The sequence below is a fragment of the Carassius auratus genome, chromosome 17 (genome assembly GCF_003368295.1).
Source record: "Carassius auratus strain Wakin chromosome 17, ASM336829v1, whole genome shotgun sequence".
Lineage (NCBI taxonomy): Eukaryota > Metazoa > Chordata > Actinopteri > Cypriniformes > Cyprinidae > Carassius > Carassius auratus.
Genome location: NC_039259.1, coordinates 12,954,587 through 12,979,301, shown reverse-complemented (window position 1 = coordinate 12,979,301; position 24,715 = coordinate 12,954,587). Strand labels below are relative to the sequence as shown.

General features: G+C 36.9%; 3 protein-coding genes across 4 annotated transcripts; 1 reads left to right on the top strand and 2 right to left on the bottom strand.

Moving 5' to 3' along the window:
* Nucleotides 1–500: 500 nt before the first annotated feature.
* Nucleotides 501–10,168, bottom strand: hadhab (hydroxyacyl-CoA dehydrogenase trifunctional multienzyme complex subunit alpha b). 2 transcript variants are annotated; one of them, XM_026285898.1, is made up of 20 exons: nt 10,027–10,168; nt 9,206–9,247; nt 8,385–8,455; nt 8,168–8,301; nt 7,934–8,072; nt 7,615–7,734; nt 7,418–7,520; nt 6,790–6,912; nt 6,530–6,648; nt 6,380–6,436; nt 5,986–6,095; nt 5,385–5,519; nt 3,666–3,837; nt 3,497–3,583; nt 3,283–3,423; nt 3,130–3,198; nt 2,823–3,018; nt 1,565–1,679; nt 1,282–1,427; nt 501–1,176 (listed from the first exon to the last, which is right to left on the bottom strand). In XM_026285898.1, the coding sequence occupies exons 1-20, from the start codon at nt 10,091–10,093 to the stop codon at nt 1,031–1,033; spliced, it is 2,292 nt and encodes a 763-aa protein (XP_026141683.1). In that variant the 5' UTR covers nt 10,094–10,168; the 3' UTR covers nt 501–1,030. The 2 variants fall into 2 exon arrangements, with proteins under 2 accessions (XP_026141683.1, XP_026141684.1); XM_026285899.1 differs by lacking the exon at nt 9,206–9,247 and having other exon boundaries at nt 10,027–10,152.
* A 4,130-nt stretch (nt 10,169–14,298) lies between these two features.
* slc30a1b (solute carrier family 30 member 1b) lies at nt 14,299–17,557 on the bottom strand. Its single transcript, XM_026285897.1, has 2 exons — nt 16,668–17,557; nt 14,299–15,757 (listed from the first exon to the last, which is right to left on the bottom strand). The coding sequence occupies exons 1-2, from the start codon at nt 17,233–17,235 to the stop codon at nt 14,904–14,906; spliced, it is 1,422 nt and encodes a 473-aa protein (XP_026141682.1). The 5' UTR covers nt 17,236–17,557; the 3' UTR covers nt 14,299–14,903.
* Nucleotides 17,558–18,818: 1,261 nt separating this feature from the next.
* Nucleotides 18,819–23,941, top strand: kif3cb (kinesin family member 3Cb). The gene is made up of 8 exons (XM_026285896.1): nt 18,819–20,534; nt 20,618–20,719; nt 20,828–20,950; nt 22,108–22,226; nt 22,347–22,463; nt 22,556–22,664; nt 23,009–23,166; nt 23,263–23,941. The coding sequence occupies exons 1-8, from the start codon at nt 19,095–19,097 to the stop codon at nt 23,366–23,368; spliced, it is 2,274 nt and encodes a 757-aa protein (XP_026141681.1). The 5' UTR covers nt 18,819–19,094; the 3' UTR covers nt 23,369–23,941.
* The last annotated feature ends 774 nt before the right edge of the window (nt 23,942–24,715 follow it).

Below are 24,715 nucleotides of genomic sequence, written 5' to 3'. Positions count from 1 at the left end.
AATTACACCGGAAAAGGTGTATATTTTTATTTATTTATGTTACTGAGCCACCGAGCGCACCCTGCTGGAGAGCACGTTTTCTCATTATGAGAAAAAGACAATATCAAAAACAATGACCTTTCCACTCATTTTAGTTTACCGACTGCACATTCTGGAAGACACGGACATATTATGCTATATTACTGATCTAAATTTAATGTTCTTATACTGTTATTCTTATACTTGTATTCAAGTTAATATAAAGTTGCTGTACAGCTATTGTTCATTTAAATTGGAATATGCATCCTGTTTTAAATAATTTAATTATAAAATGTAATGTATGTTTCATAGACATTTTTATGACAGTAGGTAGTTAACATTAAACCCTGTTTGAAATGTATCATAACAGCTCTGCATGTCTACATCATGCTTATAACACAAGAAGCTGACATGACCTCAATTGTGCCATTTGTAAAAAACAAAAAAACAAATGGGATCAATAAAAACACCATAATCACGAAAGATGTGAACATTTCATTTAATTCACTGACATTCATTTTTTATGTAGGCCACGTTCTGTGTCCAGAGAGGCAGACTGAGCATCAGAGCTCACTGAAATTAAAAGAGTTATTTTACAGACAACTGCTTTTGGACTATATCCTACAAAAACATGAGGAAGAGCATTAGGTTTTGATTTAGACACCTGGGCTGTACTGGAATGCGCCTGATGTCTCTACCTGTACAGTTTGTACACAATCAGTAGAAAACAATTTCACCTAAAGAGTTCATTAATATACAAAAACAACTCAAAGATGAATTCATTTAATTCAGTGAAAGGCTATCGCTTGGCCAAAGTCTACCTGAATATTAGTCACGCACATGGCATCTTATGGGAAAAGTGATTTTTCATATTTTAACGTATTATGTCTGTTTTAAGGAACACAAAGGCTCTTCACATTCTGTATTTTCGCTTTAAGAGCACAATCGCGACCGCTTTTCACGTGAATCTCTGAAACTTCAAAGTAGTAGTAATGGCACATGACGGCTAAAGTCACTTGTGAAATTTCTTGCTCTGATCCTTGGCGTGATCGAGCAGAAGCTGACAAGGCGTAAACTGGTTCCCGAAGACCTCCTCAAACTTTCTCATCTTCTCCACAAGTTTGTCTGCACCAAAGCTGTCCACAAACCTGAAGGGTCCTGCAATTAGATCATTCACATCATGATGGGACTGAATGCACAAGATTCTGTGTACAGTTTAAGGATAAGTTCATATTAAAGTAAATCTAGACTTTGGACTCTCACCTCCAAGGCAGGGTGGAAAGCCGAGACCGAACACGGCCCCAATGTCACCCTCCACTGGATTGGCAAGGATTCCCTCTTGTAAACACAGAACAGCCTCATTCACAAAACGGGACACCAACCTGTACTGAATATCTGAGTCTGAAGATCTGGGTGGAGAGACAGAAAGCTGCAGTGATGACAAAAATTTTTCTTCTTGGATGAAAAAATGATAAATTACACTAATACAGAACAATAACACTGCATCTGTCCTATGAATTGGAGCTAAAGAGTCTGAACAACTTACATAGCAGCATTTGGCATCAGCTTGTACGACTCCAAAATCTCCAGAGCTTCTGTGTTCACATCCCTGCGTTTAAGTCCTGGCTGGTAGATGTAGCAGCCCTTACCTGATTTACGGCCTAATTGCGAATTAATGACAAATTGTACAGAACATGTTAAGGTCACTTAAGGTCGCTAGAGATTAAGCCTTAAAGGGATAGTTCACCCATAAATGAAAACTCTTTCATTAATTACATGTGACATACAGTATGTTTCAACCGTAACTTTACGTAGCTACGGGAATACTGTTTGTGCACAAAGAAAACTAAAGTATTGACTTTATTCAACAATTCATCTCCTCCGCGTCATTTTGGAGAGTATCTCACACATAAACAACGTCTGCGTTGATACATTGTTTATGCTTTGATCTGAACGCAAACAACATTTTTTGAGAACCCAAAAATAATTTGATCTAATCTGAATCTAATCTAATCTGGAGCAGGGCCTAACCAGAAAAATTGGTACTAACCGTGACGTAAGTAGACATTGATTGGCCAGACGCATTCGAAAACGCCCTCACCCGCCATGATTTAAAACGGCGTGTAACATACTGTAAACATTGTGTCAGTTTATTTCGCAAGTAAGATTAACAGCGATAGATGGACAGATGCTATAGCAAATGTGTGTCATTGGAGATTCTTAGTTCTCCTTTCCTTTCTTTCATTCAGTTTACTTATACGTCGACATTCCATGTCCACTATTGTGAAACCCGCGAGACACAACAAAAACAAAGCTGCCATCACAGCATCCTCCATCCTCCTGTTATTAAAGTTGTTCTTCTTTGTTAACGTTGTTGAACACTGCGCACTAATTACATCGCTGTCAACCGGCCTACTGTACGTCATGTCCTAGTACACACGGTCAGTGCGACTGAAACCCTTTAAATGGTACTGGGAAATAGTTTGCGCCAAATCATCCCAGTACTTTAGTACTAAAGCGGTGTGAAAGGCTCTTATGAGAGGGGCAGAGAGCTTTCGGAATGCTTCAAAAATATCTTAATTTGTGTTCTGAAGATTAACAAAGGTCCTACAGGTTTGCAATGACATGAGGGTGAGTAATTAAATGACAAAATGTTCATTTTTGGGTGAAATATCCCTTTAAATTAGTATTTAACTGCTGACAAAATAGAAAAATGAACACTACCAATATAATTAACACAGCTGTATGCAAACACGTTCACATTAAAACTGAAGTACACTTAGTCCTTAAGCTAAAGAACGTACCTTTAAATCCTTTGTCCACCATGCTCTTCAAAAACTCAATATTTCCCCCTCCAAATCTGGAGCCGAAGGCCTTGCCGAGGTCTTCAGCCACATGAGCTGCCACATCAATGCCCACTTCATCGGCCAGCGTCGCAGCACCAACAGGGAAACCAAAGCCTGTGGTCAGGGAATCCAGCTTCTTGGGGTCCACACCTTCCTGTATGTAGAAAACACAAAGATCTGCATATTAGGCATGTTACTATCAAGAGTGTCATCATAGCCTGGTTTTTATGTATAACACTTTTACAGCAGAAGGTAATACACAAACCTGTAATACACGCACCGCCTCAGCCAACATGGGAGCTAAACATCTGGTGGTGTAGAAACCTGGTCCGTCCTGAAGACAAACATTGCAATTTGTTAATCAAAAACAATGGATAACGGACCCATAAAAGGTACATTTTGAAAACCTCTGTCTCACCCCGACGACAATAATGACTTTGCCTTGCTTCAGGCCGACCGCCACCGCGGAGGCCGTTGTGTCCTTGGAGGTTTTGTCAGTGGTGATGATCTCCAGTAGCTGCATCTTGTCGACTGGAGAAAAGTAGTGCATTCCAATCACCTGAAACAAACAAGTAACATGTTCCAGATCGTCTCTTAACTTCACATGATGGTCAAGAACTCAAGTTTCTTACCTTTTCAGGTCGCTTGCTGACAGCTGCAATATCTTTGATTGGTAAAGCAGATGTGTTGGTAGCAAATATACAATGTGGAGGAATCACCTGGAAGGAGAAAATATGGTTTCGTCAAAGCTTTAGTACTCAGGAGAATTTGAAATCTCAGTCTTGTTAGATATTAACGTACTGCTTCGACTTCTTTTAGGACTTTGTGTTTGATGCTCAGGTCCTCAAAAACAGCTTCGATGACCATGTCAGCTTTATTAAAGCCATTGTAGTCCAGCTGTCCAGTTAGACTGGAGAGAAAACTGTCCCTTTCAAATGATGTTATACTCTTCTTCTTAGTCTTGTCATTTAGCCTGAAAAGAAAATGTACACAATTAAATCGAATTAAAAATAAAATAAAATATAAAAACAGAATCAGTTTTTAATAACAAATTCCATTTGATTAAGAATTAAGACATGTGGAGTATTCATATTTTAGTCACATTATTGAAGTGCAGTATAAACGTGTACACACCTTAATCACATTATTACCATCATGTAGGACTTTTCGCACAAGATACGCGTGTATCTTGTGCGAAAAGTCCTACATGATGATAATAATGTGATTATGAGATTAATGAGATCTCAGTGGTGAGAAGGCAGTGGTCAACCGTTTGACGGAAAATAAAAGAGTATGGCTTCAACAACACCATCATCAGTTTGCACGTATAGCATGACAAATAATTAACTGCACTTGAAGCTTTCAGTAAATAAAAAATATGGCATAATAACAAAGACAAATGTGAAATTTGTGAAAAAGACGTGAAATTCTGGAGGGAACGTCGGATGGCGTGGTGTAGGGACGTAATGATGTGTGCCATTAATAGTTTTATTTACTATGATATGTAAAACGGGAACATGAAAGGAATATTGCAACAAAAGCAACTCATGTAAACACCTTAATCATAATATGTGACCCGGGACCACAAAACCAGTCTTAACTGTCAATTTTTTTCAAAATGTATATTTACACATGCTGAAGAAATAAGGTTTCCATTGATGTATGGTTTATTAGGATTGGACAATATTTGGCTGAGATACAACTGCCGTATTTTTCGGACTATAAGTCGCACGTGTCAAAAAATACGTCATGAGGAAAAAACATAAATAAGTCGCACTGGACTATAAGTCACATTTATTTAGAACCAAAAACCAAGAGAAAACATTACTGTCTACAACCGCGACAGAGACGGTAATGTTTTCTCTTGGTTCATGTCAAATTAATTTTGATAAATAAGTTGCACGACCAGCCAAACTATGAAAAAAAGTGTGACTTATAGTCCGGAAAATACCATATTTGAAAATCTGGATTCTGAGGATGCCAAAAAATTTAAACACTGAGAAATTAGCATTTTTAAAGTTATTTTAAATTAATTCTTAGCAATGTATATTACTAATCAAAAATTCAGTTTTGATATATTTACGGTAGGAAATTTACAAAATATCTTCATGGAACATGATCTTTACTTAATATCCCAATGATTTTTGGCATAAAAGAAAAATCTATAATTTTGACCCATACAACGTTTTTTTTTGTAGCTACTGCTACAAATATACCCCAGCGACTGAAGACTGGTTTTGTGGTCCAGGGTCACATATTGTCTTATTTCGAATAAGGTAAATAATTAGATTACTGATGTCCATGTAAACATAGTCAATGTCCTTACTACCTTTCTGTGCCTTGAATGTTTCAGTTGCGTTGCTGACTATGAGAGGGTCAGAAAGCTCTCAGATTTCATCAAGAATATCTTAATTCGTGTTCTGACGATGAACAAAGGTCTTACGGTTTTGGAACGATATGAGGGTGAGTAAATAATGACAGAATTTTAATTTTGGGGTGAACTATCCCTTTAATACTCACCCTTTATAGACTTGCTGCTCTCCACGACTGAGTCCCTCCAGTGTTGTGTCCTTAAGAATGGTGTGAATTGCTTTATCTACAGTCACTTGAGCAATGCCAGCACCCATTAGCCCTGCTCCCAAGATAGCAAGTGTTCTACAAACAGAAAATCAAGAAAAATACATTACTATTTTACAAGAATTAAAGTTTTGCCTCTTTGTCGCCATCTCTGTTTGAAACATGCCATTGCAGTTATTTGCAGAATTATTTTCTTTATTTGGGTTGTGCATCGGCACGAACTCAAGACGGATGAGTCTAATGTTTTGATTCGTGGCTTACAGACGTGACGTAATGACGCAGTGCCATGCTTGAATTTCCCACGGAAACCTACCAGTACCTCTCAAATTAGAAAACATTATTATAAGCTTACTGTTGTGAATTGGGCTAAGGTAAGGAGATGGTTTTCAACACTGGCTGCTTATTTACCTACTTAAAAATATATTTCGGATCATTTTTAACCAAAAGAGGTAACAGACTGCAGCTTTAAGTAGCTGCACTATAAATCAAGTCATGCAGCAACTGTCAATGATAATACATGACACTAGAGTAAGAATATACATACTTTACTTCCTTCTCAGGGGATCCGAATCGATTCTTCTTGCATGTGACTTGACCGTGGTAAAGGCCAATAAGTGCTTTAGACTCAGGGGTCATGGCTAACTTGCCAAAATTCTGAAATGGAGATAAGGAGGGCATATTAAATGTTAATACTCTTTCATTTTAACCACAGTCTGCATCAAACCAACATTATCATTAAATGAGAACTGAGAAGTAATCCAGCACGCTTTCAGTTGCAAAGATCAAAATCCTCCCGAAAAATACACCTGGTCAGAAATGCGAGTGATGTTTCGAGGGGAACCAAAAAGCATGAGATGTGTATTCAAGTGCAATAATGCATGAGACATTAAATGAAGTGTTTTATTGTAGATTAAATAATTGAAACACTTTCACAGCACCTGTGACTCAGCCAGGTAACCTGCAGTCGGACCCTGCTCCAGACCAGCCTTCACACACTGAAAGAGAAAACAAGCAGAACATACATTTCTATTACCACCATGATTTATGATAACACATCACCGCTGAGCACTGGATAACAAATATCATACTTCAATTATTTTCAGTGGGGCAGGGTACAGTCCCTTGGTCTGTTTCATGACTTTCTTCTGAACTGTATTGTAGATCTGCTGTCTCACAAACGGGTAACTCATGACGTAGTCTTGAATTTCTGCAAGGAAATAATTAGATATATGGATTTCAGTGATAAAGCAAAATTATGGTGCATAGAGGCAATAGTCTTAATCTTGTATCTTCTTGTATTATTTTAGAAACATAATTGTCAACTAATTTGACTACTTCAAGCACTTACTCTGCATCAAGCCCTTTTCTTTGGTAAGTGGGATTTGCTTCTTAGCAAGCCCCCTGGCAGCCTCCACAGCTACTTCCTCCAAGTATTCAATGGTCCTCTCCTCTGGACTCTTCAATCCAGGCCCTGTTGTTGTTGTTTTTTAATAAATTAATACTTTCATTCAACATGCATGTAATAAAGAGATCAAAAGTGACCGTAAAACTATAATGCTTCTACAAAAAAATATATTAAAAAATTAATAATATTATTTTGATCTTTCTATTTATAAAAAAAATGGTTGCCAAAAAAACAGTAAATTATAACCATAAAAATGTATATATATATATATATATATATATATATATATATATATATATATATATATATATAAAAGGATATATATATATATATAAAAATGTATATATATATATATATATATATATATATATATATAAAAATGTCCTATATATATACACACACACGGACAGATATATTTATATATATACTGTATACTGAGTAGCATAAACATTTTCTGACAGATCATGTGAAAATATTTCACAATATTACAGTTTAACATACACAACTGCATTGTTTATTACTGTAATTACATTTTACTGTTTTGCATACACATATACAGAAACGGTTTTACCAAGAGTATCCACCAGCTGGTGAACCAGTCCCATTTTCTTGGCTTTATCTGGACGGATGCTCCTTCCTGTCAGCACCATATCAAAAGCACTGGGAAGACCAAGCTGTATAAAACATATGTGCAAGAACAATCAGACTTGAGTTGTGACGAATCAATCAAGAGAATCATTACTAAATGAATGTTGGCATATTACTGACCATTTTGGGCAGTCTCTGTGTTCCTCCAGCTCCAGGCAGAAGGCCGAGCATGACCTCAGGGCAGCCCAGAACCGTCTTCTTACTCTTGGTGGCTATTCTGTACTGACACGCAATGGCGAACTACAAAGACAAAATACACAATGCCAACACTGTATTTTTTCTGTAGAACTAAATGCTTCTCAGTTATCTTATTTATTGTTTGTATAACTAATAATCATCAGCAAATGATAAAACCATATGTAGAACATTTAAAAAAATTAGGTGCAACTTCCAGGTGGAAGAAGAAAATGACTACAAATCCAAACAAATCCAAAAATACCTCTAATCCTCCACCAAGGCATGATCCATTAATGGCAGCGACAATAGGCTTAGGAGACTTCTCAATCTTCTCAAACATCTTCTGGCCCTCTTGAGAAAGGGAAGTGACCTCCTCTGCAGTCGTACAGGCCTGAATCATGCTAAATGCATGGTACAGGCAAGATATCAGCACTGTATTTGATGAAGATGATCACAACAATCAGCTAGGAAACATATTATGAATCCTGATACTAACTTAAGGTCTGCCCCTGCAATGAAGCTGCCGGGTTTGGATGAGATGAGAACAACGCTCTGCACAGCATTGTTTCCCCAAACCTCATCCATGACTTCTGTCATCTCCCTTTGCATTTGAACAGACAGCGTGTTGACCTAAACCCCACAAAAACACATTGTGACAGATTATATCATCACTTGAGTGCATAAATGCATGGTTTCGAGGAGATGATCGTTACCCGTGCACTGGGGTCATTCATTCGGATCACAGCTACATCTCCCTTGATCTCATAGTTCACATGTGTACGAGCTGAGGAAACACCCAAAAGACATGAAAATGAACAACCAATCAATTCATGAAATAAATGACATTATAAAAAACACCAAATAAATGTTACACACACACACACACACATATATATATATATATATATATATATATATATATATATATATAACATATACATGTATAATTTGTATTTATAACTGTTTTACCATGTATACATATTTTTTGATGTGTGTGTATATTATATATGGATCAAAGACGAAAAGGCATCAAAACAACAAGACTTTGATACAGCTTTCAATTTTGTTTTCACTTGTTCGTTCATTAGAATGTGTTGTTTATTTGATCATTTCTGAGCAAGAAATGACATCATACATTTTTATCATGATTGAATGGAGAAATGTCATTAAGTGTAATCTGCATACCAAAAAAATCTTGTCATGCATATTAAAGAACAAGAATCATTCAATGACACTGAAACACTCACAGCGCAGCCCTAAAATACTAATGTCAACCTAAATGTTTATCAATCTTTGCCACAATCCTTCAAACCACTAGGTATTTGTATTATATGTAAGTTCATATAATTATATATATATATATATATATATATATATATATATATATACACACACACACATATACATATATATATATATATATATGCATGATGCAGTCCCCAATAAGGGACATCTCATCTTTTTCCATATGCTTCTTCCAATTCTTTCTTTTTCCAAATACTTTCATTTTATATATGATATATAATGATTTTACCCATCATACAAGCAGCAACTCTAAAGGTCCGTTTGGTGACACCTTTATTGGATGGAAAAAAAATAGTTAATAGTGATACGTGTGCAAAAAAAACTCAGAAGTCATAATACCAAATATAAAAACCTATAACCAGTGATATATCACACAGAAAAATGTAAAGCGTCCTGTAGAGGCCATTACTCCAGAAGTACAGTCACAGATGAACTTTAACCTAGTTTCGCCTTAACCTACACTACAACCACAATGATAAAGTCATTCACTTCCCAATGATGATAAAAACATTATATAATGAATGCACAGTGTCTCTGACTGTTAACAATTCTGACTTATTAGTCATAATGTGACATTAATTTGGATATTATGTTTTAGAAACCAAGTAGCAGGTCTCTTCCAAACAGCCCAGATTACACTAGTTTTCAATAGCAGAGGGAACGACTCCAGATTAAACACGTTATATACATGTATATGGATATTTATTTTTTTGTAATTTACTCGTTTAGTCATGCATTCACAAATAATGTCCAGTATTAACATGAGTGGTAACAGCATGTCAGTGCACAAACTCTGTTGTAAATAAAATAAATACAACATTTATCAACGCTAGCCTTTCGTCTTGTGCACCGTAACATTATTGCACAAGCAAGAAACGTATACAGTCACAATTAACATTCATCACCAGACCCTGAGTTAGTTAGCAGTTGAGCTAAGGCTAAGCTACTGCAGTGGAGTGTGACTGCTCTAGTTGTGGTTTATTAATGCAAGCGTCAAAGCGAAACAAGATAGTAAGAAATGTAAGAAAAGATTTTGGATGTGAGAAGTACCTGGAAGCAGGGTATATCTTCTGGCTGTGAGTCTGGAGAGGGAACCGAGGGCTCGTATGCCGGCCATGTTTGGAGGTCAGCTATAATGTGTGTGTGTGTGCGTGTGTGTGTGTGTAATGATGACAGACAGCAGGCGGAAGACACTGAAGGAGGAGGAAACATGTCTTACACCACAGACACAGACCTGCTGATCACGAGCAAACCACCAATCTCAGGTAATGAGTAAATGTATAAGACGTGAAAAAGATCTGTGTATTACAAATATATAATATGCACACACACACACACACACACACACACACACATATATATAAATATATATAATTTAAATTAAATTAATATTTACATTAATTCATTTTATAGAAATAAATATTTCTGCATAATTATAGGTTACTAATTAAATTAGCTTCTTAAATCATATGGATAAAGCAAAAAAGTGACCTTGACTACTAACACATTTGAAATTCATTTACATTTTACTCAATATGTTATTCTGAAAATATAATATTGCATCACTTTAGGAAAAACTAAATCAGCAACAGAGGGACCCCCAGTTTATATATCTACATACATATGACTTTGTGCATGTGGTTTATTATCATCTAATGGATGTGATATTAGTATTATTAAGATATTAGTTTTTATTAGTATTTTGAATGAATTTTCTGTTACATATTTATGTTTTAATTATATATATATATATATATATATATATATATATATATATATATATATATATATATATATATATATGTGTGTGTGTGTGTGTGTGTGTGTGTGTGTGTGTGTGTGTGTGTGTGTGTGTGTGTGTGTGTGTATATATATATATATATATATATATATATATATATATATATATATATATATATATATATATATCAGTTTAATTTTAATTAGGTGCATAAACTAAATTAAAATAAAATGACTTGGCAACTATCTGTAATAAAATAATTTTAATTTTTGTTATATTTTATTTCAGATAAATTTTATTTTATTTCAATATTTATTTATTTATTTTTATGGACTTAGTTTGCTTTAGTCAACTAATAACCCTGATAACTATCAATATGCCCTCAATCTAATGTTCATCCACAAGATGGCGAACAAGCAATACAATTATCTCAGAAGGACACAGTGCGTGGGTAGGACATTAGTAATCGCACTAACTATTTTATTTGTATAGTCTGTATTTGTTTCCCGCATCGTCTTTATTGTGACTTTGCTGTATTTCTTATGTTGTAACTAATGTTTCTTAAAGTTATAGTTCACCCCAAATTAAAACTCATAATTTTCATTATTTTTAGTAAATATTATGGCCATGCACAGGCCTATTAAATGCAAGTTATTAGGGATTAAATGTGGAGTTTCATGTAAAAGACATGAAAAAAAAAAACATAAATAATCCATATAAATCAGTTTTGGATGGGATTAAACTCGTTCATTTATTTATTTAGGCCTATTTATGAATTATGTATTTGGTGATCGTGATTGCAAGGGATTACAACGTTGCCAATAAATCAAAATTACCAAAATATTACTAATACCTGGGAACGATTTTGTTGTGAGTTGTAAATTTGATAGTAATCTTCGTTTTTGCATTACCAAATATGCCCCACTCACACCAAGGACAATCACTACAAAGATAACGATAACTATATTAGCACTCACACACAACATTCTGTTTATTATAAGCATGTGCTGCAGTTGCTTCCTCCTCAAGCAAGATGGATTCTGATTGGCTGTCAACATTTTATCCTTAATTTTGAAAGACATTTTAGTAATAATGTAGTTCCAATGTGCTGTGGATAATTTTAAATTTACAAAGATTTCTAACACTATATCTTTATGGTTGTTATTATTATACAGGTCCTTCTAAAAAAATTAGCATATTGTGATAAATATAATGTAATGATAAAAATTTAACTTTCATATATTTTAGATTCATTGCACACCAACTGAAATATTTCAGGTCTTTTATTGTTTTAATACTGATGATTTTGGCATACAGCTCATGAAAACCCAAAATTCCTATCTCAAAAAATTTGCATATCATGAAAAGGTTCTCTAAACGAGCTATTAACCTAAACATCTGCATCAACTAATTAACTCTAAAGAGCTGCAAAAGATTCCTGAGGCTTTTAAAATCTCCCAGCCTGGTTCATTACTCAAAACCGCAATCATGAGTAAGACTGCCGACCTGACTGCTGTCCAGAAGGCCATCATTGACACCCTCAAGCGAGAGGGTAAGACACAGAAAGAAATTTCTGAACGAATAGGCTGTTCCCAGAGTGCTGTATCAAGGCACCTCAGTGGGAAGTCTGTGGGAAGGAAAAAATGTTGCAAAAAAACGCTGCACAACGAGAAGAGGTGACCGGACCCTGAAGAAGATTGTGGAGAAGGACCGATTCCAGACCTTGGGGGACCTGCGGAAGCAGTGGACTGAGTCTGGAGTGGAAACATCCAGAGCCACCATGCACAGGCGTGTGCAGGAAATAGGCTACAGGGAAGCAGCACTGGACTGTTGCTCAGTGGTCCAAAGTTCTTTTTTCGGATGAAAGCTAATTTTGCATGTCATTCGGAAATCAAGGTGCCAGAGTCTGGAGGAAGACTGGGGAGAAGGAAATGCCAAAATGCCTGAAGTCCAGTGTCAAGTACCCACAGTCAGTGATGGTCTGGGGTGCCATGTCAGCTGCTGGTGTTGGTCCACTGTGTTTTATCAAGGACAGGGTCAATGCAGCTAGCTATGAGGAGATTTTGGAGCACTTCATGCTTCCATCTGCTGAAAAGCTTTATGGAGATGAAGATTTCATTTTTCAGCAAGACCTGGCACCTGCTCACAGTGCCAAAACCACTGGTAAATGGTTTACTGACCATGGTATTACTGTGCTCAATTGGCCTGCCAACTCTCCTGACCTGAACCCCATAGAGAATCTGTGGGATATTGTGAAGAGAAAGTTGAGAGACGCAAGAGCCAACACTCTGGATGAGCTTAATGCCGCTATTGAAGCATCCTGGGCCTCCATAACACCTCAGCAGTTCCACAGGCTGATTGCCTCCATGCCACGCCACATTAAAGCAGTCATTTCTGCAAAAGGATTCCTGACCAAGTATTGAGTGCATAACTGAACATAATTATTTGAAGGTTGACTTTTTTTGTATTAAAAACACTTTTCTTTTATTGGTCGGATGAAATATGCTAATTTTTTGAGATAGGAATTTTGAGTTTTCATGAGCTGTATGCCAAAATCATCAGTATTAAAACAATAAAAGACCTGAAATATTTCAGTTGGTGTGCAATGATTCTAAAATATGTGAAAGTTTAATTTTTATCATTACATTATGGAAAATAATTAACTTTATTACAATATGATAATTATTTGAGAAGGACCTGTAATTAGAGCCCTTGCTGTGAATGAGCTTTTAGTAAGTAATGAAAGGACTAAAAAGTACTAATAAATTATATAGCTGGAATGTCATGTGTTTACTGGAAGGTAATGTCAATAATGAAGCACTATTGTACTAATCAGGCAAAAGGTTATGTTCTTTATATTTTGTTTGTGCATGTTACAGTGGTCTCATTGTAAGGCTTGTACTTTCACAATGAGTTCCATCTGAACTCGGGACCATTCTCACATGATAAATTCGGTCATCCCCAGCCCCTTCATCATACTTTCAGTTCATCAGTCAATAGGTTCAAGTGAACTTTTCCACATTAAACCTGCTTAAGAAGCAAAAAAAAAAAAAAATCTCCTTAGAGATTTACAGCAATGCAAACAGCTCGCTGATTGCTGCATGACTGTCAATAGCTGTCAATCAATTATGAATTGTTACAGTAGTAGACACACATCAGGTCTCTTATCCTAGAGGATTGATTTGAAGACTATGCAATGACTGAATAAGAACAATTCTCCATTGTTCTGAAACAGGGCCCTATACACTGCTTTACTGATTGCATCACACTGCCCTCATTAAGTGCTCCCCTCCCTTATCCCAATACTGTTGTTTCATAACAAACATCCCCTGATCCCCCACATGGCCATGCAAGAGTAGAAATCTATTTAAGGAATTCAACCTACAGTCACTAAAGACTTATCTCAGTGTTTGTGTACTTTTACATGAGTGCAGTTGGTTCCAAGGTCCATTAAAGACATGATCTGTTTGTTTGTACAGCTGTGCAAGGAGCAAGCTGTCATTTTGTGTGAGAGGACACCACTTACTGCTGCATCTCATGTTTAAATCAGCTGGATGCCTCATAAACCAAATAACAGAATATAAGGTTCCTTTTGCAGCGACGTGCAAAGACAATAATTCTTTAATAATGTACAGTGACCTTTAATATCTTTCTATATAGCAATCAGTAATAAACAACATACAAATGGATAAATCTGCATTCAGTTTTTATAAATCAGGTTTACATATTGAACACAGCATTGAATTTAATCAAACATACTTCTGCAGTAAGCAGGTTCAGTCTTTAAAAACACACTAATATGCCAGCAATAGGCATATTCTTGAAGTATAACAAACTATTTATGAAAAAAACAAAACTTTCAGCTGTTACTATGCATCAATATGTCTTCATTTGTAAAAACGTATAGTGACCTTTATTACCTATCTATCTAGTAATCGATAAGAACCAATAAACATAAGAATAAACTTCATTTATACTATATATCTATATCAGGATTATATACAGAACACAGCATGAACTGATGAACTGAATGTTGTTGGGTTTAACAAACCCAGCTCTCTATAAGATATACTTCTGCAATAAGCAGATTTGAAGTAGTCCAGCCAATTGCCCTAATTTTTCCTGCAACAATCAGCTATGAGCAAACGGACATGTGCAACTCATGCAATACAATGTCCTTCTGGACCTAAACCGTTGATTCCATCTCCGTATGTACAGTATCCTCCACTTCTTTTCGATCAGCCCATCCTACAGTGTACCTGCAGGACTCTTCTTTCCTCTTAGTCAACTCCGACTCTGGCTTAGCCCTCTTAGTCAGATTACAACATAGCTTGGGTTTGCATTGACTTCGGCAGGAAAGCTCACACTGTGAGTCACCAGATCCTTCAGAAATGGGAGAAAATTCTGGCTGGACTGTAGTAGCATGGATGCCTTCATCGTGGAAGATGTCTTTAATGCGTTTGGCAATGTCCATGTAAGAAGCTGGATCCGTGCATTTGATGTGAGCGGTTGCAATAATGCGAGACCCAGCCAGCTGCCAGATATGCAGGTCATGGACGGCCTTAACTCCATCCAAGCTCCTTAGCTTCCCATTCAGCTTGTGCATATCGATCTGTTCGGGGACTGTTTGTAGGAGGATCAGAGCCGACTCCTTTAGGAGAGGGAAAGTTGTGTAGAGCAAAATACACACCATTATTAGACACAACGTTGGGTCCAGGTAAAGCACCCAGCATGGGCCGGCCACAGACACCGTTCTGGGCATCCTGTCGGGTGTTTTGGATATGCTCAGGACTGTGGTATTAACATGTTGGTGGTCAGTCAAGTGGCTGCTGCGGCAGGGGTTGAAGCAGACTGTGTCGCTGTGACATGGCGTCCACACAAAAGTGAATATCAAGGCGTTGACGACCACAATGACGGACCCTAACGCGTCACCGAGCACGTGCAGGAACACCCCACGCATGTTCATCTGGGAGGCCGACTCAGAGCTGTGATCCAAGTCCTCCAACGAGCCCTTAGCAGTGATTCTGAGGTTTAGGCTGTCTGGAAAAGTCAACAAAATGAGCAGAAAAATAAAGATGAAGAAAACATTGCTTTTAATTATGCATGGTTTTCATCAGGTTGTGTGCATAAAAATATGGCCAAGCTATTTCTTTGAACTTCTTCCAGGGCTTTAACACTTTAAAATATATATATTTTATAATATATATATTTTTTTATACTAATATAGTTTTTCCTGCACTAAAAAGGTAAAAAATAGAAATAGAAGAAAATATTTACCACAGAAAACTGGGTTGACTTTTTAAGACACCGTTCCACACTTTCTCAATTTCCATGTTTTTGACTGGATACCAAGTACATGTACTTTAATTTCTACACTGCAAGTACAGTACATGTACTGTAAAATACAGTGCAAAAATTATGTTGACTATAGACATTTCCATGATCGTTTTATGGTCTTATTAATTCTGATGACTATTCCAGGCTTGGAAATCACACTTTTGAAATTCCCTGATATTCCATGACTTTAAAGACAGGGTTCCCGCACTTTCTGAATTTGCATCTAATTCCCATTACTTTTCTGTTCGTGCAAATATAAAAAATAAAAAAAATAAAAAACCGGAAATACCAATTTCTAGCTGAAGAAATATTAATGCCAAAAAATAGTTGACTACAGACATTCCCTTTACGTTTTTTAGGATTTTTATTTATTTATTTTAAGTTTTTTTTTTACATTCCCTGATATTTCAAAGTTTTCCAGCACTGTGGGAACATGACTTTTTTTAAAATATGTTTTTAAATCTTTTTTTTTCCCCTAATATTTCAAGGTGTTCAAAGAATGTGACACTCATTAATTTATTATAATAAATTAAATAACAGAATATAAATAAATAAATACAATTTAATACAATATTGTTTAGAAATAAAATAAATTGTAATTGAAATCGAATACCTGATTTTAGATCAGAAGTTTGGTCTCCTTGAGAACTGTTGCTGTTTATCATGAGATTGTATTCTTCTTCGTGTGTCTCTGGTTTTTCATACTCTCTGTGATTTTTCTTTTGAAGATGAGAGTGACCCCCGTGAGAGTGTCCGTGCCCACCAAACCCTGCGTGTCCGTGGAACAGGAAAAGACCGAGCACATTCACCAGGAGCCCAGCAACACCCACCCAAATGACCACGCGTGGGTTCTCGATCTCGTGAGGCAGCGTGTAGCGCTCCACGGCTTCTAACACAATCGTGAAGCAGAGGGCCGTCAGAAACACGGCGTTCACTAACGCTCCCATCACTTCTGCGCGGATCCATCCATACGTGTTTTTATTCGAGGCACGGGCTGTCTCCGCAAAACTCACCGCGATTAAAGCCACTATCAAAGCTATTACGTCCGACAGCATGTGAAAAGAGTCTGATAACATCGCGAGAGACGCAGTTATTCTGCTTACCACAACTTCAACAATGAAAAACACAAGCGTTAAAGACAGCATACACACCAAACGCACCCGGTTCTGTCCCAAACCCATTCTTGTCTTTAACAGCGAAAAAAAAATAGCTAATTAGTTTATTTTAGTACTTGTAATAATTTGCATTTTAGTGACAAAACGGTTTTAGATGTCTATGGCATTAACAAGATATTAATGTTGAAAATAAACACGTTAGTTAAACGCTGTTGCTATTGGTTGCGCGACGCACTAGAGTATTCAGCACAGCGAAACATTCATTCATACTTCTAGACAGAAACACCGGCCGCTATAGACTGATGATGGAATAAAAGACGCTCATGAATCTTCAGGACAAGTTAAACGAAACTTGAGACTTTGCACCCGGTAAAGTTCTCCACACGGTCCGAGCGGGGACGCGCAGTCCCATTGGCCGAGAAGGACTGAGCGCCGGGGTCACGTGGTCAGGGAGAACACATTCTGAAGCCGCTCGAACAATGTAGATCATAGCAATCAGTGCAGATGGATGGAAATTACTCCAAGGTGTGCACAGATTAGTTACATTGGTAATAAAGAAATACTATCATTAGCCATAAACTTACTGATTGTAATTCAGAGTCACATAAGTGTGATTACCAAGCCTGAAAGTTCAGTGTTGTGCAGTAATATTAATCATGTTCTGTTCGAAAGATTATTTGGACTATATTTTATTTTTGGACCCAAAATTTTGAGAAACCCAAATGCAGGCAGATAGATAGATAGATAGATAGATAGATAGATAGATAGATAGATAGATAGATAGATAGATAGACAGACAGACAGACAGACAGACAGACAGACAGAAGAAAGAAAGAGAAAGAAAGAACACAATGATGATGAAACAAGGATTATTACATAGCATTTTTGTGAACGTATATATTTTGCAGTAATTAAATTACTATCTATCTATCTATCTATCTATCTATCTATCTATCTATCTATCTATCTATCTATCTATCTATCTATCTATCTATCTATCTATCTATCTATCTGTCTGTCCGTCCGTCCGTCCGTCCGTCCGTCCGTCCATCTATCTATCTATAGCATATACTATCAAATAATATATCAAATAGTATGGAATAACATAAAATTTAATTTAGCTATAAAAAAGCTGGTGTGTGTGTATGTGTAGCCTACCTCTTCCATCTTTATTTAACACTCTAACTCTAGCACTCTCTATTCTAATTCTGTTCTTAAAAAAGAAAATGCCCCCTTTAGACTTGCACTCTACTTATTTACTCACAGCTTGTTTTCTCTAAAAAAGAAAAGAAAAAAGAAATTAACACTACTGATCTAATCTTTTTGTATAGGCTATATATTATTTTCTTTCTTTCTTTCTTTCTTTTCTTATACAATTAACAAAAGAAAAAAATACATCTAACACTGGCTTGCTCAATATTTTTTCCCTATATCTTTCTATTTTATTTTTTGTTCTCTTTATCATCATTATATGATTTTAAAAACCTTGCTATATGTACTGCATTAAGATAACTGAGATTTGTTATAGTACCATTTTTGTGCTCTATTACTTATAATAACTTAATCACCAATAATCTCATAATTGATTGATTATAACCTGCGCACCGAGTGCGTCAGCACCTCACGCAGAGAGGGAGCATCCTCTACCTATCAGCAGCTCGCTCCGTCTATTGTCTGTGAGGAGCAGGGCGTGTGCCGCCGGTGGAGCAGCAGATGCGCGCGGCTCGGTGCATCAGGCGGAGTATAACGATGGCGTTGGACCAAGATGCTCTGTACTCCTGTTTTCATAGGATGGACATACATTTACCGCATTCAAATGCGTATGTGAAGGCTGCATGTGAATGTGCGTATTTCATTTAATCCTTCCTCGCATGCATATATATAAAATAACAGAATATTAAAGACGCACAGTCTGTTTCATAGAAATGATGAAGAGAAATAGCCTATTGCGTCCGCGATCCATGTCGATTGGCAAGAAATCAGAGGCGGTGAAGGTGGTGGTTCGTTGCCGCCCTTTAAACAAGAAGGAAGAGGCAAGTAATCAAGAAAGAATTGTTGAAGTAGATGTCAGATTGGGACAGGTGAGCGTGCGTAATCCCAAATCATCCGGAGGCCTTTTAAAATCATTTACGTTTGATGGTGTCTATGACGTGGGCTCGAAACAAAACGAGCTGTATGACTATGCATGCAAACCTCTTATTGACTCCGTTTTGCACGGCTTCAACGGAACTGTATTTGCTTATGGGCAAACTGGCACTGGAAAAACATATACAATGGAAGGTGTGCCCACAGACCCCGAGAGGAGGGGAGTCATCCCAAATTCATTTCAGCACATTTTCACTCACATATCCAGGTCTCAGAACCAACAGTATCTCGTGAGAGTGTCTTACATTGAAATATATCAAGAAGAGATACGAGACCTCCTCTGCAAGGACAACAATAAAAAACTGGAGCTCAAGGAAAATGCAGAGTTGGGTGTTTATGTCAAAGATCTCTCATCTGTGGTGACTAAGAACATCAAGGAGATTGAGCATGTCATGAACTTGGGGAACCAATCAAGATCTGTCGGATTTACCAAAATGAATGAGCGTAGCTCCAGATCTCATGCCATTTTTGTCATAACTATTGAATGCAGCGAAATGGGAATTGATGGTGAAGACCACATTCGTGTTGGAAAGTTAAACTTGGTGGATCTGGCCGGCAGTGAGCGGCAAAGCAAAACAGGCGCACAGGGACAGAGGTTTAAAGAGGCTGCGAAAATAAACTTGTCGCTTTCAGCTCTTGGAAATGTTATCTCTGCTTTAGTGGATGGGAAGAGTACCCATGTACCTTACCGGGATTCCAAACTCACCCGGCTGTTACAGGACTCCCTCGGAGGCAACTCAAAGACCGTTATGGTGGCCACCATTGGACCAGCTGCATGCCACTACGATGAGACGCTCACCACACTGAGGTACGCCAACAGAGCGAAGAACATCAGGAACAAGCCAAAGATCAACGAGGACCCCAAAGACGCCCTGCTCCGTGAGTTCCAAGAGGAAATAGCCCGCTTGAAGGCACAGCTCGAGGAACGAGGGATGCTGGCGAAAGAAAAGAGGAGACGGAGGAGAAACAGTATGAGGATGAAGAGGAGCATGAGCAGTGGAGAGGTGGAAACTCCAAGGGATGGAGAGGTGGGGGTCGTAGAGCCCGTTCAGGAGGAGAGTGTGGAGGAATATTGGTGGAAGGAGCAGATGGCCAAGACCTCTGCTAATTACAAGCCTGACATTAGCAGGAAACTTGGCACCGTAGATGAGAAAGCTAAGACTGTGGTAGAGTTGCTGAAGGAGCAACAGTCTATGGAAATTTTGATTGAAAAATACAAGGTTAGTTCTTTCCACACAGTTTTTTTCTTCATGCAGATTATAATCTAAACCACATCATAAACTTTGTGCCATGTTTTTTATAGGCTATGGAAAGTAAGCTTCTGGTTGGAGGGAAAAACATCATTGACCACACCAATGAACAGCAGAGAACGCTGGAACTGAAGAGGCAAGAGATTGCTGAGCAGGTGACCCTAGTGCAAAAGTAGCCATATACATAGTAATTAAAATACACAGCAACATAAAAACACTTGAAGAATCAGAATCTCTTATGTGTATGTGATAAATCCTTCTAGGAAAGAATGGAACGAGAGATGCAGCAGCTGATGTTTGAACAAGATGAAGAAACAATTGAACTGAAAGAGACGTTCACCACTCTACAGCAAGAGGTGGAATTTAAGACCAAGAAACTTAAAAAGGTACATAAGGTCGCTCTCACACACACACACACACACAATGCTCACTGTTTTTGTAACAGAATGAAATGTAAGTCTAGCACATTAGCATATTATGTTAGACTTACGTGTAAGGTATACTCAATTCTGATTATCTTTGAAAACATTTTTATTTAAAAGTGGTTCTCAACCAGGGGGTCGAGACCAACTAGGGAGTCTTCGAAAACTTCAAAGGCTCCAATAAGACTTAAATGTATTTTAATTTAGTATAAAAAAAATGAGTTTAAGTTTACATATCACCTTATGAGTACAGGATGTTCTTTGAATATTTTCAAAGGTGGGCCTTGAGTGATAGCTAAACTGTATAACTGACACCTCCATTTACTTTTGATTTAAATCTATATTTTATGGCCAGATTTTTTATTTATATGGCATTTTTTTTAATAAATTTTATAATGTACAATAGGCACAATAAGCAAGCTCTTGATAGTTGGTTTATTTTGAGATAATATCTGGTTCATTGTACATTATCCCTGTCAAAATTGGTTCATGGTTTACTGTAGGTATCATGGATCTGGCATGGCATATTTAGACTGATATTTAGTCCTTTAGGCTGCCTGCTTAAAAGGATACTCCACCCCAAAATGAAAAAATTGTCAATAATCACTTATCCCCATGTCGTTCCAAATCTGTAAAAGCTTTGTTCGTCTCCAGAACACAATTGAACATATTTTGAATGAAAACCGGGAGGCTTGTGACTGTCCCATTGACTGCCAAGTAACTTACACTGTCAAGGTCCAGAACAGTATGAAAAACATTATCAGAATACTCCACATGCCATCAGTGGTTCAACCGTAATGTTATGAAGTGGCGAGAATACTGAAACAAAAATAATGACTTTATTTAATAATTTCTCTCCTGTATGTGTCTCTTCTCACCATTTTGGAGAATACATGTATCAGTTGAACACAGGCAGCTATGCTCTTCTGTGCCACAGAGGAGAGAGAGTGTACAGTTTTTTTTATTCAGTTCTTTAAATTATGTTCACAACATGGGTATTTGATGCTCATAGGAAAATCAAAACTAACCCTGTTTAATACACCAGACATTAGTTATGTTAAGTGCTTATATTTTAGTCTTATCTTCACCCCAGTCAACACTGCATTGGTTGTTCATCTCAGTTTTACAGTAAGCTGCAGCTGGTGAGGTCTGAGATCGGAGATATCATCAATGAACATGTCACAATGAGGCAGGAACTGGAGCAGACAATGAATGAGCTGACAAGAGAGATGAAATTCAAGTATTTCCCACCTGTCCTCACAGTTTTATTCTGAAATAAGCTATACAAAGACAAAACTACTGTACATGCTGTGATGGTTTTTTTTTTTTTTTCACTTGTCCCTTTGAATTTTTTTACCAGAAACCTGATTATTGAGAACTTCATTCCTCCAGAGGAAAAGAATAAGATTATAAATCGTCTCCACTTCGACAGCGAGGAAGACCAGTGGAAAGTCTTACCTCTTCTTCCTTCTGAAAAGTATGTAAAATATCAGCTTTCTTCCTAACATTACAGTAAAAAAAAAGATGATGTTCTTATCTGATGATATTGTATTTTCTCTCATTTTCCAGTAACTCCCCTCTCGTCCGACGCAGGCCGACTTCTGTAGTGGGACACAAGAGACCAATCAGTCAATATGCTCAAGCTGCTGTGTCAACCGGGTCTCCTTCTAGATACACGGTTGGTATTGTACAGAGATAGTCATTTAAAAAAAATTCCCAGTCATTATGGAATAAAACATATTACTCTATTAATTTTTTTAAGCTTTTTGTTTAAATCTTTTGCTCAACAAGGCTGCATTTTCAGTTGCAATCAAAATTATTCAACCCCCAGAGACTTATCCAAAATTTTATAAAAAATTGCATCTATAACAGTTTACTGGCATAATAAAAGTGATAATGTCAGTATATAATGTAACATTTCTTTATTTAACAAGAATTTCTTATTAAATAGTAATGATAAAACTTGACCCCAATCTTTTGAACTGTAGTGTATAATCTTGTATTAATCTTTTGTTGCCCCAGGCTGAAAACATTATGCTTCTGGAGCTGGACATGTCTCCACCCACCATGGTGCCCCTGGACCTTCAGAGGTCAGATGTAAGGACCCAAGACTTGATACGTGACTTTGGCCATTACAGAAAGCGGACGACCGCATCCCGGGTCATGAAAGCCAGATCGTGGTGAGTACCCTACACATCATCTATTATTCAGCTGCTCCCAGGAAAGCTGAAATGAATTGTCCGCATTTAAACCTTGTTCTTTTCTTCCTCCTCAAGGTACCAAGGGCCAAGTCAATCTGCTTCTTCATCAGCCAGCTCCATGGCCCCTGGGCCCCAATGCCCAGCCTCGATGGGGGCTTGTGCAGCAGCCTACCAGCCTTGAGCCTGTACAGTATGCTACGCCTGCAAGCATAGAAAGCACTAAATTATTCTTTGCACTGTTTTTATGAGCTTTAAACGATGGCATTTGTTTTTTTTCATCATCTTGATTTTTTAGCATCAATGCTTAGTCCTTTTAAGCACAACTGTCCTCCTGTATACTTGAAAACGCTAGTGTATCCTGTTTAAGCTTGTGATGTCAGTCTTGAACAGCAATGCGAACAATAAATGGATAATAAACAAACAATCTCTCAATGGTTACCGCATAACAAGAAATACAATCCTGAACTGTACAAACGTGAACATCAAACCATGACTTCAGAAAAAACAGCATCTGAAACACTAATGCATTGAAGGTCATGTAAAGGGTTAAAGAAAAAGCATAAAGGGAGTTTGAATAAGAAAGCCAGTATACCATAGATCATATGACTCTTGGTTACATACCATTGTAGGCCACTTTAGCTTCAGTGCTCTGGGAGGTTTATCACAAGCTCAGATTAGGCCAAGGGGGCAAGATTTAACCTTTAAAATTTGAGTTTCATTTGTGTTAAAACTATATAAATCATTGACATAACCAGGCAGTGGATCTGCAGTTCCCAAAATGCTTTGCAAGGAGAGTAAATTTAGGATTAAGCTTTTGTTACTCATTTTTTAATAAAGTAAAAGCCATGTTAGTGTTTAATGTTTATTATATTTAGAGTAGTTTCTGTAAGGTTTTTACATTTTTGTGGTTTTTCCATTATGCTGAAGAGTCTTGCATGCATGTAGACTGTGGGCAGAAACTGTGAAAATTAGAAAATTAATTAAATAATATTAAAATAATAATATTATGTTTCTCCCACTTTAGAAAATATAAGTTTGATAAAATAAGATTGATTTAAACATACTAGAGTAAATGAATTAGATCTAAGCCAACTAAAAATATAAATTTTGAATCACCTGAATCAAATTGTGTCAAATTGAATCAAATATTTTTTTTTATTTTTTTTTTGTTGGAGTGTAGGCTACAGCAAAGAGGATAAAATATATCACTCTCATAATTACAGTGGATAGCTGTAGCCTATCAAATGTTGTGACTGTATTAATTAATTTTAAATTTACTAAACATAATTCATCTAATAACCAAACTATTTTATGAACTAAACATCCCACTTTGAGTAATGGCTGGTCATGTGGTGTTAACATGGGGGGAGGGGGGGTTGCATTATGTAGAATATTTTTAAAGACTAATATGAATATTCTTATGAGTCTTAATATCTCTCAGTATGTTTGAAGACATAAATGCTATACAAAAGTGCTATAAATCAAATCATTGTTTTAGCTTGCAAAAGAGCACTTTTGAATGCTTGAG